This window comes from Elgaria multicarinata, chromosome 3, assembly GCF_023053635.1.
Source record: "Elgaria multicarinata webbii isolate HBS135686 ecotype San Diego chromosome 3, rElgMul1.1.pri, whole genome shotgun sequence".
Classification (NCBI taxonomy): domain Eukaryota; kingdom Metazoa; phylum Chordata; class Lepidosauria; order Squamata; family Anguidae; genus Elgaria; species Elgaria multicarinata.
The window spans coordinates 99121777-99138151 of record NC_086173.1 but is presented as its reverse complement, the minus strand read 5'-3'; the positions used below and the strand labels follow the sequence as shown (position 1 = coordinate 99138151).

Here is a 16375-nt window from a genome sequence, read left to right as displayed (position 1 = left end):
TGTCAATTTCAAATGCATTTGAAACGGTTCAACCAGGATAAGGGCTTACACACACCATATGCGGGAGGCTCCCTACTCTGGCGCTGGTTGGATTTGACTTTGCCAGGAATTTGAATCCTGCTACTGATCTTTCTGATGTGCCTGTTTTAATGGGACATTGCAAGAAATGTTGTGTACCTTAAATACTCCCTTTCCCCTATTTGCACCCTTTTAATGTAAAATAAAACATCAACTTTGCTCTGTTAAAAAAAAAAGCCTGGAAACCAAACAAATGGTGACTGGGGAGGGAAGGGGGTGGGTTAGCCTTTTGGAGAACCCAGAGAACTGAATTGGGGGGACCCTGATGGCTGGATTGGGCCCCAAGCCTGAGGTTCTGCATCCCCACTTTAGCAGGTTTAATAGCTGGAATGCTTCCAGATAGAGGGTACCTATTGCTAATAATCAAGCTAGTCCAGTTTTTCCTCTCTAACCATTTTTTTCCCTTAGGAAGAAGCAGTGGGAAAACATGGGAAGTTTACAAACTCAAAACGATGTCATCTGAACTGCCTGTAAAATTCTATGAACAAGGCAAGACAGTTGCATGATAAAAGCCTCATCTGGAAGGCTTTGATACAGGGCTTTCTCCTCCACCCCCATCTCCAGTATGGGGTAGTAATACTGGCCTACCTTACAGGATTATTGTAAGGATATGTGATATAATGTATGTACTGTAGTTTGAAAACTCAAAAAGTGTCAAATAAATTACTACTATGATCAGCGTCATCGTTATAACATCAAACAGTTACTTCTGGATTGAAGGAAAGCTTCAATCTTCCTCTTTTGGTTTTTCAAATGTTGGCAGATGTGGATCAGTTCTCAGCGTTTTCCGTTTTCTGTGAATCTCATCTTTTGTCTATCAAAAGACTGAACTGCAGAGTTTTGGACTACAACCCCCAAGATGCATTGGGACTGGAGACACTGAAAAAGTGACCTTTGATTTCAAAGGAGAAGTAGGTAGGGCGGAGTACTTTCCTGGCGGTAACTGACAAGGGCAGAATCAGCTGGTTGGTTTGGGAAGCATGTCCGTGACGCCGCTGATAGAGTCTCCAAAGGAGGCAGTAGCAGGCTGAACACTCCCTCCTCTTCCCTTGGAAGATTACGTTCTTCCCTTTCTGCTTAAACATCACAGGCAGCAGGAGAACCGGACGCACTCACTGACGCTGTTCAGCGCCTTAGCAGGCTGCTCCTGTCAAAGCTGTAAGTATCCTTTGTGTGCTGCTGATGCTACTGTTAGCCAGGGCCGTAAGAGCAAACAGGGAGAAATGTACAGAGGCTGGGCCTTTCTTTCTTCCTTTCTTTCTTCCTTTCTTTCTTCAACTTTGCATATTTCTTAGTGTTATTTGAAGAGCACAAATTCCCCACTGTGGACTCTGGCCACTGAAATGTAGCCAACTTGAATTTATTATTATTATTATTATTATTATTATTATTATTATTATTATTATTTATTTATTTATTTATTTATATAGCACCATCTGTGTACATGGTGCTGTACAAAGTAAAACAGTAAATAGCAAGACCCTGCCGCATAGGCTTACATTCTATTAGAATCATAGTAAAGCGATAAGGAGGGGAAGAGAATGCAAACAGGCACTGGGTAGGGTAAACAGGCACAGGGTAGGGTAAAACTAACAGTACAAAGTCCAAACAGCATCAGGTTTTAAAAGCTTTAGGAAAAAGAAAAGTTTTTAGCTGAGCTTTAAAAGCTGCAATTGAACTTGTGGATCTCAGATGTTCTGGAAGAGCGTTCCAGGCGTAAGGGGCAGCAGAAGAAAATGGACGAAGCCGAGCAAAGGAAGTAGAGACCCTTGGGCAGGCGAGAAACATGGCATCAGAGGAGCGAAGAGCACGAGCAGGGCAATAGTGTGAGATGAGAGAGGAGAGATAGGAAGGAGCTAGACCGTGAAAAGCTTTGAAGGTCAACAGGAGAAGTTTATATTGGATTCTGGAGTGAATTGGAAGCCAATGAAGAGATTTCAGAATTGGAGTAACATGGTCAGAGCGGTGAGCCAAGAAGATGATCTTAGCGGCAGAGTGGTGGACAGAAACCAACGGACTGATGTGAGAAGAAGGAAGGCCAGAGGGAAGAAGGTTGCAGTAGTCCAGCCAAGAAATAACCAGTGCATGAACAAGCATCTTGGCAGAAGAGACAGACAAAAATGATCGAATCCTGGCAATATTATACAGGAAAAAACGACAGGATTTAGCTACTGCCTCAATATGAGGAATAAAGGAGAGCGAGGAATCAAATATAAAGCCAAAACTACGAGCTTCCTTGACCGGAGTAAGCGTAACATCATTGACAGTAAGAGAGAATGAGAGATGAGGAGAAGGTTTAGGAGGAAAAACAAGCAGTTCAGTCTTTGCCATATTAAGTTTCAAATGACGATGAAGCAGCCAAGCTGAGATATCTGAAAGACATGCCGAGATACGATCGTGAACATCAGGAGAAAGTTCTAGAGATGAGAGATATAATTGTGTATCATCGGCATACAGATGATATTGGGGGCCATGAGATTGAATAAGCTTACCCAAGGGCAACATGTATAAAGAAATGAAGAAATGTATAAAGAAATGTATAAAGAAATTTAATAGAAATCTATCTACTATACCGCCAAAGCCAATGACTGGAAACCAGAATACAAAACCGAACATTGGTTTTAGTTATTAGCATGCTCTAAGAGTTTCTTCTTTGATAGAGACAATCTATGGGAAAACATGCTGGTGGGGAAATCAGGGGCGTCCCTGCAGATGGATTGTTAAAGTGGCTCTGTCACCACTCCTTGAAATGTGTGCTAGCTTGACCTCTCAGTGTAGCTTGGGTAAAGATTGTAGGAAAGCACAAATAACTGCTTAATCTAGAGAGATTAACTGAGATGAATTGTCTTTGTCTTCAGAGCAATTAATATTACCATGTAGCAGCAGCAGGGCAAACTGCTTGCTCACCACTTCCTCCCTAGGCAAAGGTTAATAATACTGGCTTTAAACATATATGCTACACTGTTTAGCTAGCAAAGCAGTTAACCATTTATTGTAATTTATTATGGCACATAAATATGTTATGGCAAAGCAGTTAATTTTATATAACCTTAATTGTGTTGTGTTTATAACCTTAATTGTGTTGGCACATAAATGCTATAAATTACTATTAGTGCAATTGTGTTAGTGAACAAAGTAGCTTGCTCAAGGCCGCACAAGGTTAAGACCTAAAACCAGGCCCAAGGCTCTAGGAGTATATGTATACTGTTTTGTATACTTTTTAATGTCCATTGTATTTTAACTTTTGTAAACCGCCCAGAGAGCTTCGGCTATGGGGCGGTATATAAAATTAATAAATAAATAAAATAAATAAATAAATATGCAGCTATTGACTTGCATGGGAGAGAAAAAAGGAGTGCACTTGAATACACGGATGGGATGTGTATGGGTGGGGAGGCAGTTTTTCATCCTATACCCCAACTATATCCTATATAAGTCAGTGGGAGCAATTTATACAAGGCAGAAAGTAAGTTGGATGCAACTAGGGACACAATTTGGGATGACTCCAGTGCTGGGGCAGCCCTATGCTGTGGGGTGGGAAACAGAAACAAGGTGTTCAAGGACTGAACTGTGTGTCTCACACAGCCTCCCCCACACCCCTTAAGTTGTCCTGCTGCCTTCTGGTGCAGAGGAGAATGTTGCCCTGTCACCAATGTTAAAGGAAGAGTCTACTGCTGGTCTGGTTGGCTTCTGTGTGTGAATGAATGAATGAATGAAATCTTTATTGCTAACAGCCATCACAATTTAACATAGAAAAATAAAATACAGGTAAAAAGATGAGCTGTACACAAATGGAATAAAAATAGATAATTTAAAATAAAATTAAAAAAGATAAACAAAAATACAAGAATATAAAAATACAAAACCACATTTACATAAATTAAGAGTGCCACAGTGGGGTATTAGAACAACACATTTAAAAAGGGAATTCTGGGAAGGGTGCTATCATGTCCTTTTTCTCAGGAAGCAAAGGTTTTGGACTGGCTCTAATTCAGTGTCTTGGAATAAAGACAGGAGTTGTCTTCCTTCAGCTCTGTCCTTCGGTGTAGTCCCTTTATTTTGTGTCACAGAATAAATGTGACCCATTCTGAAGAGAGCTTGCCCCTTTCCGCATTGTTTTTATGGTGAGCTTTAGATATACCAGGGATGGGCAACTTGTGGCCTTCCAGATGTTTTGGCCTACAACTCTCATCAGCCCTAGCCCATGGTGAGGGATGATGAGAGTTGTAAGCCAAAACATTTGGAGGGCCACAAGTCCATCCTAGTCACCTACTTTGTCTGCAGTCCTCTGCACACTTATTTGGGAGTATGGCCCACTTGAAGTCTGTGCATCCATCTTCTAAGTGAACACCCATAGGAACAAGTTGTTTGAAACATCAGCTCCGTATGGAAAATGCTGGCACTTAAGAACAGAAGTGAATTGCCTCCAAAACCTCAGCACAAAAACACACAGTGGCAAGCAAGAACAATCTAATTCATGAAGTAGGAATGCAGGCCAGCAGGAATCCTGCTGCAATAAACATTTGGTCATTTCTCGATAAGGCATTTGTGAGCACTGAGAAAATGAGAATTAGGACTCATTGCCAAATAGGGCACAAGCTATATAGTGTTTATCCTGGTGGCTTAGATAATTTATTATCCAGGTGGCCTCGGTGGCCCAGAGCATCCATTACCAACTTTAGTTGGTACGCCAACAGCACCCGTTCCTGGATAGCCTAGCCATATAGTGATCCATGCACTGGTAACCTCATGATTGGAATACTGCAATACACTCTGTGGGGGCTGCCTTTGTGCATGTTTCAGAAGCTGGAGCAAGTGCAGAATGCGGCAGCTACACTGGAACACCAAGTTGCGCTCACAAAACATCTATGTTAAAAGAACTGCACTGGCTGCCTATTAGCTACTGAGCCATGTACAAGGTTATGTTATTGTTATGCAAAGCCCTAAAAACCTGAGACTAGAAGACCACCTCCCCTTATACATACCCAGGCGACCTTTAAGATCATCAGAGGAGGCCTTGCTGGTCATTCCCAAACTAACGAAATGTGCCATGCAATATCCTGATGCTGGGCCTTCTTGGTAACAGCACCCACCCTTTGGGAAATCATCCCTTGTGCAGTTCAGGAGGCAGAAAATGGGTCGTCTTTCAAATGCCTCCTGAAAACATACTTGTTCACCCAGGTGTTCCCTGGGCTGTAATTAAATTCACCACGCTGCTCCATTTTACTGCTCCTTGTATTGCTTGTATTCTAATTGGAATTACAATATTGTATTTTTTATGTATTTTAAATGTGATTTTAATATTTATGTGTAAACTGCTTAGGAATTTTATTATATTTAGCAGTATATAAATATTACAAATCAATAAGTAATCCATCTGTGCCAGCCTCATAGTTGAAACAACTATTACTGTTGCTTGCTAGCCAGAACTAATCTCTCTGGCCGTGGGAGTCTTGTTGACTCCAGATACCTGCTTAGACATGTTGTTGTTGAACAAGCCACTATTTCTTATCCTCACTTCCCCATTGTAAAGTAAAAAACTTTAGTAACTTTCCTCACAGGGAAGTGGTAAGAAGGAATGAAAGAGAAATTGTACTATACAATCAGAAAATGCTATTAATCTTTAGGTTAATTACTGAAACCAGTAGTGCAGCTAGGTCATTTTAGACCCTGAACTTGGTGGGGGTGGGGATCTTTAGACTGCCTTTTACATTGCTCTTCTGTTGTGAAACACACAACTAACAATTCTCTTCTTCTTCTTTTTTGCAATCTAATATAAAACACACAGATTGAGCATCCCCAGAATGTTCTTTCAAAATATTTATATTGACTTTAAATAACATATTCCCAATAATATTGTGCAACCTTGAATAGCTAAGATACTCATTTATTCAAATAAAGGATTCATCCCATTGAGTAAATACTACATTTAAATTATGGAGTACTTGTTCCAATTACATTCTGTAATTAAGCAGCTTCATAATTATAAACTGGCATAGGTCTCAAGACTTACTAAGAGTTGGAATCTTGCCCAAAATGACCGAAAAAATGTTTTATTTATAGTTGATGTGACAAACTGCATGTCACTAAGAAAGTAATTTTTCATCCTTATGTTGGAAAATGGTGGTAGAAATGTTGAGTATCCCACTGAGCAATGTAGGTGAGAACCAGTGTAATGTAATACTTCTTTTTTTGCCAGCAAGTACCTAATCATACAGTTGTTTTTCTCATTCTTGGATCACTGCAGTTCTCTATACAGTACATTTTCATGTAGCATGGAACTGTTGGCTAAACTGTTTAATAAATGCCTTGCAAGAAAAAAAACACATTTCTCTTCTACCCCAAGTGCCATGCCATGCTTTACAACTGCTCCTTAGAAGTTTGGATGTTTTGGGGGGGAAATACTCTGAGCATGTGCGGTTTTGCATTTCAAGTTCATATCGATCATAGTGCCATCATGACTATAAGAATGAAGTGGAGTTTGCTTCTACTGCTCTGCTGTGCTCATCACCTGCTGCTTTCTGGTCATTTGGGGGACCGTGGGGTGGGGGACTGGACCTTGACCCCAAGGTCCAACATTAGCTGCACTACTGATTAAAACATTCTGGACTGACTTAATTGCCCTCGTATAGATACTGTGCTAGGAAGAAGCTCAGATGCACTTTCTTTTTCATTGGGGCTGGGAAATTCTGGTGTATATTGGGACAATACATGCAAACAGAATGTTGCTGGTTTGCTTGCAGGTCCCAGTAGCTTCCAAGGAATGGCTGCTGATGTTTACAAGAAGAAGGGCGGAGATGCGCTCAATGGGTCATTGGCCCCAGGTGATGGACAGCATGCCGAGAGGTCAGAAAGTCCTACGCCAGGTCTCGTTCAAGGCACAGAACCAGGTAGAGATGAGTAGAGAACAGTTGATGCATTTTGTGTGGAACAGCATGAACATCCGTTTCTTATTTCTGGATGAGACTGAGAACCTTCTTCCCCATTTCTCTCACTTTCTGGCTGACTATCAGGTGGGAAGTGAAAGAACTCCAACTCCACCCCAGAGTGATGATTTACAAAGCTGATGTATAAGAGAGCAGGAGTTATTTTTACCAGAATAAAACTGTGGAGGTGACCTTGCTAGTATAATGTTTTCCACATATATTCCTCCGTGGGAGTCATTCCAAAAGAATTCCTATAGAAAAGTCATGTCTCCATATCATTAATCTTTTTTTAGTTGAACCAGATCTTTGTTTAAAAATTGAAATAATGTATTCAGGTCTATTCATTTTCAATCCAGTAGAGAGTATAGGAAATAATCATTTTACTGTGATTTGAGCACCTAGCTGTCTGCTGTACCTCTGACATTCCCCCGCCCCCATGTGTTACAAATTTATAACCATTTTCTGCTAAATCCCAAGGACCGACTAAATCTCTTCTCTCTAACCATCCATGCTAGTCTCAGGCTGGTAAAAACCAGAGTTTTGTCATGCATTATCATGAAGAAACCAGGAACCTCTAGACTGTGCCATAGGCACCATTTCCAAGACACATACACCAGCAGCCTACACCAGCAATTACTCGTGTAACATTCCCTTAACCAAAGGAAGGAGAATCCTCAAAACAGAGCTAACTATTTTCTGCATTGCATGGGGGAAAAGATAGTCCAGAGCAGGATGTAGACAAATAGTTTGGATTACAGGAGCGGCATTGTTATGAGAGTCCCTTTTTTGATTGACATGCAGCCCAGTCACATGCATGTTTACTCCAGAGTGTAAATTTCATTCTGATCAATGGGACACAGGGTGCTTGTTTGCTTATTTCTTTATTTCTTACATTTCTATACCAACAAATAGCCAAAGCTCTCTACAGAGTTAAAAAAATCCTAAACTACAACATGACAAAATATAATATATAATCCCTGTAACATTCCATGAAAGAGTAAATGTGGTTCTATGTTAAAAAAATCTTATCTTGAAATACCTATATTCCCAAGAAGGAATATGTCATAACTTGCATGTGGTAGAGTTCTTTTTCAGGTGGTTACTGAGATCTGACTACTCAGTTCTTTGTTCATTTGACTGCTATAAGATGCTCAGTGAACCAGCTTCCTTTATGTTAAATACCTAATATACCAAAATAATGTAGATGCTCTGCTTTAGTATGAAATTTTCAGATTCTTGAGAACCGGAGGTTTTCATGTGTTTAGCAGTACAGTTACCTCATAAAAGTGTTAAAATGAAAGGCACTTAAGTCTGTGTATAGAACTGAATTGTTTTCAAAGGAGAAACATCTTTGATGGTTTAGGGAGCATTCATGTTATTAAAATAAAGGTTATTCCCCTACATTGTGGCACATCCATTAAAATGAATGACAGTTGCTGTTGACGGCTTGCCACATACTAGACAGGGAGCACAGAAACAGAAATTCTGGCATGAGGTTAAGGAAAATCTTGGTTTACATTTGCCATCATATACGTTTGTGTGCATTTGAGAGCTTTACAAGTCACTCTGTTCCAATGCCTTTGTTGTAGCTTTTTTCCAGTGCCTGTCTCTGCTCTGTGGGTGAGTCACAGAATGTCTGTTCTGGTGTTGTTTCTAAGGGGCAGGCCAAGAGGGAGCCATGTTTGTTCACGCTCAGTCGTATGAGGACCTGACCGGCACAGATAACCAGGATGCAGCTCCCCAGAGCCCAGATGAGAGAGAAGAGGCCCAGGCCGACCAGACAAAGATGGAAGAGATCAGCAAGGACTTCAGTGAATTGAGCACGCAGCTCACGGGTATAGCGCTCAACTTGGAAGAAGAGATAAGGCAGAGCCATGAGGACACGGTGCCGCTCTCACCACAGGCCTCGCGCCGAGATTCGGTCCTGTCAGGGAAGGAGGAAGAAGACATAACCATGGATGCTTGGCGCATGCACCAGAAGCATATCTTTGTTCTAAGTGAAGCAGGCAAGCCAGTGTACTCCCGCTATGGGTCTGAAGAGGCCCTGTCCAGCACCATGGGGGTGATGATGGCTCTTGTATCCTTTCTAGAAGCAGAGAAGAATGCCATCAGGTCTATTCATGCAGGTACCCACTATCACACTAACAGGGTTTCTTCCCAAGCTAGCATAACCTTGCCACTATTTGTTTGACCTCACTTTTGGAAAGTCAAGTTGTGAGACAACATGAAAGAGAAAGGAGTGTGAATGATGTTTCCCCAAAATTGCCCCAATGTTTATGATGTTCATTACTTATTCTGGCTGGGCTGGGAGATATTAGGTGTGGCCATCAAGAGGGGTAGATTGCAAGTGCCAGGTTGTACACAGCGTGATCAAAATTCTGTGTGTAATTTGATTGAACTAGACAATATACTATTTTCGCCTTCAGCTTAGAAAATCAGTCCCAGAAGGAGATTAGGTGAATAAAATAGTACATTTGGATGTGGTCTCTCTCAAAAGAGCAAGTCCAAAGCCAAAAGATAATAAAAAGGACCATCAGAATCCAAGTTTGGTCAGGAGGGCCTTACCAGACTGCTAGCAATAGATTTTGATAACCACATAACACTAAGGCTAAGGGATAGGGAGGAACCTACAGGTAGGTGCCAGTTAAAGGTATGGCTTCTTAAAAGCCATGAATCCTTAGCATTTCCCCCATTCTTATTTAAGACTCACTGAGCTGGTAAACCTTTATCTGGACTGTACCACTTCAGACTGCAGATGGGGGCTCACAAATAAAATACCTGCGTGTATAAATCTAACATATCAGGTAAAAGGCTAAGTTAGAACCCTTCTCCCTGACACCTAGTTTTCTGCATAGAAGGATTTGTTTGTGTATTTATTTTTGAAGGAGCAGTCAGTCAGAAGAGTCCCCACTGCAAGTCTGAAGTAGTACAGCCCAGACAGCGAATGACCAACTCAGTGAGCCTGTTTAGACAGCACATTCAGCCATGGTTAGGCCATGGTTAGTGAGTGTGTAAACCATAGTTATGTAGTCACCGTGGTTGGGAATAGTTCATACAACATGCTAAGACATAGTTCACATGACACACTAAGCCATAATGCAAAACCACCCATGAACAATCCACGATTCTGGGTTCGCATGTAACGACAACCCATGGTTTAAATAACCCAGAGTTCACAACCCAACAACAAATCATGGCTTCTCCTGTGCTATTTTTGTGGTTAACTACCCTTAGTTAACCTGTAGTTTCAGGCTCGCATGTAACAACAACCCATAAGTCAATGAACCACAGTTAATTAAGCCCTAGTTTGTTGCTACATGTGAATCAGGCCTATGTAGGGGGAAGAGCCACAGGTTTCCTGTCCCCTACTAGGTTGAAAATACTGGGTTGCCAGTAAAGTTTATGCGCCCCATCACAAGATTGCAGAAAACCTGCTTCATTTGGTCATTGCTCTTTCCCCCACCACTGTCTATAGGTTTACAAGAGCCATGCCAAAAGAATGATACCTATTTCGTGATAGCTATCACCACTGTGATTTGAAGATACTGATGCGCTTTCTCCATTTCTTTCTCCCTCTCTTTCCTTGCCTTCTTAGCAGATGGGTACAAGGTGGTGTTTGTGCGCAGGAGTCCCCTTGTGCTGGTTGCTGTGGCTCAGACGCGGCAGTCAGAGCAAGAAATTGCTCAAGAGCTCCTCTATATCTACTACCAGATGGTCAGCCTCTTGACATGGACCCAGCTCCACCGCATCTTCCAGCAGAAGCAGAACTATGACCTGCGCAGGCTGCTGGCAGGCTCCGAGCGCATCACGGACAACTTGCTAGACCTGATGGCTAGGGACCCCAGCTTCCTGATGGGGGCTGTACGTTGCCTACCTATGGCAGCTGGAGTCAGGGATGCTGTGAGTGCCTGCCTCCAGCAAGCCAAAGCTAAAAGTCTGGTGTTCGGCATCCTCCTGTCCAAGAACCAGCTGGTGTCTCTGGTGAGGAAAAAGGACCAGTTTTTACATCCAATTGACCTCCACTTGCTCTTTAATCTCATTAGTTCATCCTCCTCGTTTAGAGAAGGAGAAGCCTGGACTCCCATCTGCCTGCCCAAGTTCAACTCCAGTGGTTTCTTCCATGCTCACATTTCGTATTTGGAACAAGACACGGACTTGTGCCTTCTCCTGATCTCCACTGAGCGGGAGGACTTCTTTACCATGTCCGACTGCAAGCACAGGTTCCAAGAACGCCTGAAAAAGCGTGGTGTCTATCACGCCCTCTTGGAGGCACTACGCACTCCTTTCTATTCTGTCGCCCAGGTGGGAATCCCAGACCTCCGACACTTCATCTACAAATCTAAGAGTTCAGGACTCTTCACCAGGTAAGAGCCTGACCTCGGCAACATCTCTGCCAGCTCATATTTTGGGTGCTTCTAGAGGAGGTTTTTATCACGCCATCGCCCTGCCTCATTCACAGAATTTTATGGGGGATCCAGACGACGATGTCTTCTAGTCATAAACCTCCTGTGTTTTCCCATCACTTGCATCTTTTTTTCCTTACTGCTAAGGAAAAATTGCTGCTAAGTAAATTCCCTTACTGCTAAGGGAAAAAAAGGCAGAAAAACTACACAATGCTTTTGGATTATTAGTGCTCGGGGATTTCCATCTGGAAACACCCCTGGTACTTTGCTGAGAGCAAGGATGGATGGAACTGATTTAATCTGTGTTGCCTGTGGTCAGAATAGTCAGCACCAGTCAAGTTGGCATCCATGTTTAGCCTTGGGACATCAAGCTGTAGCAGAGCTCATAAGAGTGATTATATAACAAATCCCATGAGCATTAGCATCTGGACCCTGTCTTGACAGTGTGAGGTTGACGCCACATTTTTAAAAAAACTTGCACTTTCTCTGCTGCAGGGTGGGGGTGGCTAATCCAGACACAGAGGGAGGGTGCTGGCTTTCTAGTGGCCATTTGGCTCACTGGGCCAGCCCCCTGCCTAGGTGGACGGTGACCATTCAGAGGTCGCCATCCACCTGAGAACTGCTCCGCTGCAACGCCGAAGCAAGGTTAGACGGTGGATGTGCTGTATTCACCTCACTCTGGTAGGGGTAAATCCCCAGCTTTTTTAGCTTGCAACTTCGCGGGAAAGCCCTGTGATGGCTGCGAGGTGGCTGCTGTGTGGTATGACAGACACAGCGCCACCACACACCAACTGTGGGGCTTTCAGAGTGTCTAGGCAGCCCCTGGATTCAAAAGTGAATCCAGCCTTTTAAACTGCAGTTATGTGAACTATTCTGCTAAGCATTTGTTGGTGTTTTACACTGGCCAGGTTTTGGAGTCTTGCAGATGGGCCATCAGATCATGGATATTTACTATACCATGTAAACCACTTCAAGTGAGCAGCAGTGAAAAGTTAACGTGGGTAACCTACAGGTGCCACAAGTGACAGAGACGGTGAGAGTTGTTGCACTTTGGCCTAAAGTCAGGCCTACACTCCTGCCAGCCTCTCCACTGCTGTTCTTGTTTCAGTAGTCTGACGTCAAAACCACACTGTCAAGGGACTGTATGTGCACTGCAATGTGCTCAAGGAAAGACTTCTGGGATTGTACCAGTATTTACACAGCCAGGCCCTTTTAAAATTATTGAATGGGGATGCGGAGGAATGATGCATTGTGAAAATATGAACTGTAGAATCCTGCTTCCATCCTGATGGTGAGGGATGATTACTAAGATGATCCTTCCAGATGAATAATTTGTTCTGGGACGAACTAAGCAAAACCAAGTATGCTACAGTCCCAGCTAAGGGACCAGTTGCATGGTCCTCATACAGCACATCTGATCTGTGCAGGCAACTTGCACTGTGGACTTCATGCTGATCTCTAGTCAGCCTATCCAGATCCCAGTTACACCTGATTGTGTCCATTATTAGTAAAATTTCAGCCCTAGTAAAAAGGTGTTCTGTTTCAATGATAGCTCACCTGTCGATAAGGAGAGCACTTAGCAGGTTCAATAGTTCCAATTCCTGTCTCAAGTGAATGTTTTTCTATCCTATGAAAAGAATCTGTGCTGCTCTGTTTTGCTTTCGTTTACGTTCATGACGAGAGGCTTAACGAAAGGAGAATTTGTTTTTCCAGCCCAGAAATTGATGCTCCCTATATCACGGAAGAGGAAAAGGAGAGGCTTCTGGGATTGTATCAGTATTTACACAGCCGGGCCCATAATTCCTCCCGACCTTTAAATAACATTTATTACACAGGATCAAATGAAAACCTCCTTGCTTGGGTAAGACTTACACTTCCATGCTGCTCCTGCTGCTGTGACTCAGCTGCAGTTACTAGAAAGACTGTAATAAAAGCAAAGTGAGGAGCAGGAACTGCTAGAACTAAAGGTGTAACTTTGTTATCCAGCAGACATACTGGTTTATTCTACAGATTCATCATTTTAGGATCACAAATTCAGAAAGGTATGCTAACATATACTGTAATAACTTTTTTGCTATTTGTGCATCTTGTCTTCTGGAGGAATTCCCTCTGGATAAATTCTTCTGTACTCATTATGTGATTTTAAATTAATTTAGGGCACAATCCTATGCATGTTTAGACAGAAAAAAGTTATACAACTTCCAGCATCTCTCCAGCGAGCCATGCTAGCTGGGGAATGCTGGGAATTGTAGGATTGTTTCTATCTAAACATGCATAGGATTGCCCCCTCAGTTATTTTAAAATAATTACATGAAAGAATTGCCATTATTTTTTTAATAATTACATGGAAATAATAGTTAAATTACCATGTAATTTAAAACTACTTTAAATTTACATTGACTATAGGTAAAGGAGTCTGGAAGTTTTAGAGCAACACAGAATTCTGTGTCTAGTTTCTATCTGAAGCAGTAAAAAATATAACATCTCGTTCTTTGCAACCAACACAGCAACAATTCTTTGTGTGCAATAAGCATGGGGGTGGTTAGTTTGCTTTGAACATGGGCAATAACACTAGAGGAATTGCTTTGGTGTGGTTGCATGTTGTAATGGAGTTTTAAACTTTCCTTTGTCCAGGTGACGAGTGCATTTGAGCTCTATGTATGCTTCAGCCCTTTGGGAACCAAAGCAGCGGCAGTCAGTGCTGCCAGCAAACTTATGAAGTGGATCCGCAAGGAAGAGGACAGGCTCTTTATATTAACACCCCAGACTTACTGACTGCTGTAGTGGCCAGTACTATCTGTCCGGTGGTCACTGAGCTCCTTGGTGCCTGTGAATGTCCAAAGGAACATTCCTCACCCTTCTGGTGGGGCTGTAGACACTCTCTCTCTCTCTCTCTCTCTCTCTCTCTCTCTCTCTCTCTCTCTCTCTCTCTGTCTGAGGTAGGTTTCTGCCCCAACCATGAATGGAGATGTGGGGTGTGGAGGAAGAGAAGAAGAAACAGGTCTGTGGGAAAGAGAGCATTCTGCCCACAGGCGATATCTGGGAAGGAGACATATTTCAGTTTGCACTAGATTTTGGACATTAAGACTACTGTATCTGGAACTGAAACATGCTATTCTACATGTGCTGCACAAAACTATACTCATCCGCGACATATAATGTTGCTTCTGCCATTTCCTTTTTGAGACTGCCTTAAACAAATTCTGTCCTCACCTCCCTTCTGGTGATAAGCAAAGTTTTCTGGCTCAGTTGTCCAACACACAGAGGTTGCCTTTTCTGTCCCTAATCTTTACTGGCTCTCCAAATGTCCTCTTCACATAATCTGTCTTAGATGGGGGAAGCCAGGCTGCCTAGCTCCTTAAGGTACAGGCCAACCTTTCCTAACCTGATGCCCTACAGATGATTTGGACTACAATACTGAAAAACCCCTGTAGCATAGCCAATGTTCAGTAATGCTGGAAGTTGCAGTCCAAAGTATTTGGAGGGCACCTCGTTGAGGAAAGCTTGTGTAGGCAATCAAAGGAGAATGTACCTAGTGGGTGAGAGGGCATTTTAGAAATAATGTAAACATTCCCCCCCCCCCCAATGATTTTCTCCTTGGAATTGGCTTAACTGAATGCTTCCTTCTAACTTTATACCTGACTGAAATTTCTAGTTTGCAAAGTTCTGATGAATCTATGTCTGTGTGGTTATATATCACAGCGTCATACACAAATTTTCTTTGTTGAATTTCCCATTATTTTAATAACAACAGCTGCAAATTCAAAGAAGGCGTTAGGGAAGCACTCTGCCCAAAACAACATGGAGCTCTTCATTGTGAAACATTTGTTAATTTTGGATTGCTCAATTATGGACCGAGTGTTTATCAGAGGAAATCAAAACTCAGATTTGATTCACTGGAGGACAAAATTATTTAGGTTGTGGAATGACATAATGATTAATGATGTTTTCACACATAAAGCTTAAATCGGCATTTCCCTATGTCTGTATATAATGCAAATTAAAAGACTGCATTGGCAACCATTTTATTTTGCTTTCCGTCCTGCATTAACATCATTCACATGTGTCACAAATAGGAGAAAAGATAAAGGTGATTTTGCTTCATGTATGTGAAATGCTCAAAGGAAATCCATTCAGCTGAGCACAGGCAGACCTAAAATTTGCCTGGATAAAAGGGAGCCAGATTGTGGCCCAACACATCTGTGATGTAACAGATTATCCCTATGTTTGCTAAAGGCAGTGACATTCCATGTGCTGAAGACACATATTCAACGTCATGTACACCAGGAATAAGAACAGCATATGGAAGTAGAGAATGGTGCCCACAGCACATTATTTCATTGCTTCATTATAGGTATCACTACTTGAGGTCACACAGACTCCCAAACTGCACTGAAGCCAATGCGATGAGAAAACCCATCACAAAACGACTTTGCAGAAATGTGGGTTTTACAGCATGAACACATGAAGTTGCAGCAGGGAGGAGGGAATGTCATGTGCCACAATTGTTTGTGAGGAGCAGTAGAATCGGATTAAATTCTCCATGGAGATGGAGCCATGGAGATCATCCTGGCGGGAGACACAGGGACAAGCCCTTCACCAGCTCTTGTAGCTGGCCACTGACATATATAGTCAGAAAAATCACACAAGTGTAAAACAGTAGAACATGCCCTAACATGGAGGCGCTTATTAGCATGGAGCTCATTTGCAAATAGAGTTGTGCATATTCCTTGCTGGGACTGTTGAAATAAGTCAAAGGACAAAAGGGATGGTTGGGACCCTTGTGTTTCCATCCCTGCCAGCCAGCCACACTATGGGTGCAGGCTCGCTCTCAGTCTAAAAGACCCTTGGAGAGGAGGGGTCAGGACTCTGATCAGGAAGAGATGGCTGAGGGGAGGGGGATTGGGAGCAACAGTCTCCTGCTGCAGAAAGAGCTGAACTTGACCTGATCTGTGCTGGAAGTTGCTT

At 42.5% G+C, this 16375-nt stretch overlaps 1 protein-coding gene across 2 annotated transcripts; it reads left to right on the top strand.

Moving 5' to 3' along the window:
* Positions 1-1027: 1027 nt before the first annotated feature.
* Positions 1028-14513, top strand: MON1A (MON1 homolog A, secretory trafficking associated). 2 transcript variants are annotated; one of them, XM_063121074.1, is made up of 6 exons: positions 1028-1236; positions 6822-6968; positions 8663-9130; positions 10603-11368; positions 13121-13268; positions 14042-14513. In XM_063121074.1, exons 2-6 carry the CDS (start codon positions 6842-6844, stop codon positions 14180-14182), a joined length of 1650 nt encoding a protein of 549 aa, XP_062977144.1. In that variant the 5' UTR covers positions 1028-1236; positions 6822-6841; the 3' UTR covers positions 14183-14513. The 2 variants fall into 2 exon arrangements, with proteins under 2 accessions (XP_062977144.1, XP_062977143.1); XM_063121073.1 differs by having other exon boundaries at positions 10600-11368.
* The last annotated feature ends 1862 nt before the right edge of the window (positions 14514-16375 follow it).

Coding starts and splice junctions, on each gene's coding strand:
- MON1A (XM_063121073.1), top strand. CDS start 6,842: ATGGCTGCTGATGTTTACAAGAAGAAGGGCGGAGATGCGCTCAATGGG. Junction 11,369..13,120: donor AGTTCAGGACTCTTCACCAG/GTAAGAGCCTGA, acceptor TTGTTTTTCCAG/CCCAGAAATTGATGCTCCCT. Junction 13,269..14,041: donor ATGAAAACCTCCTTGCTTGG/GTAAGACTTACA, acceptor TCCTTTGTCCAG/GTGACGAGTGCATTTGAGCT.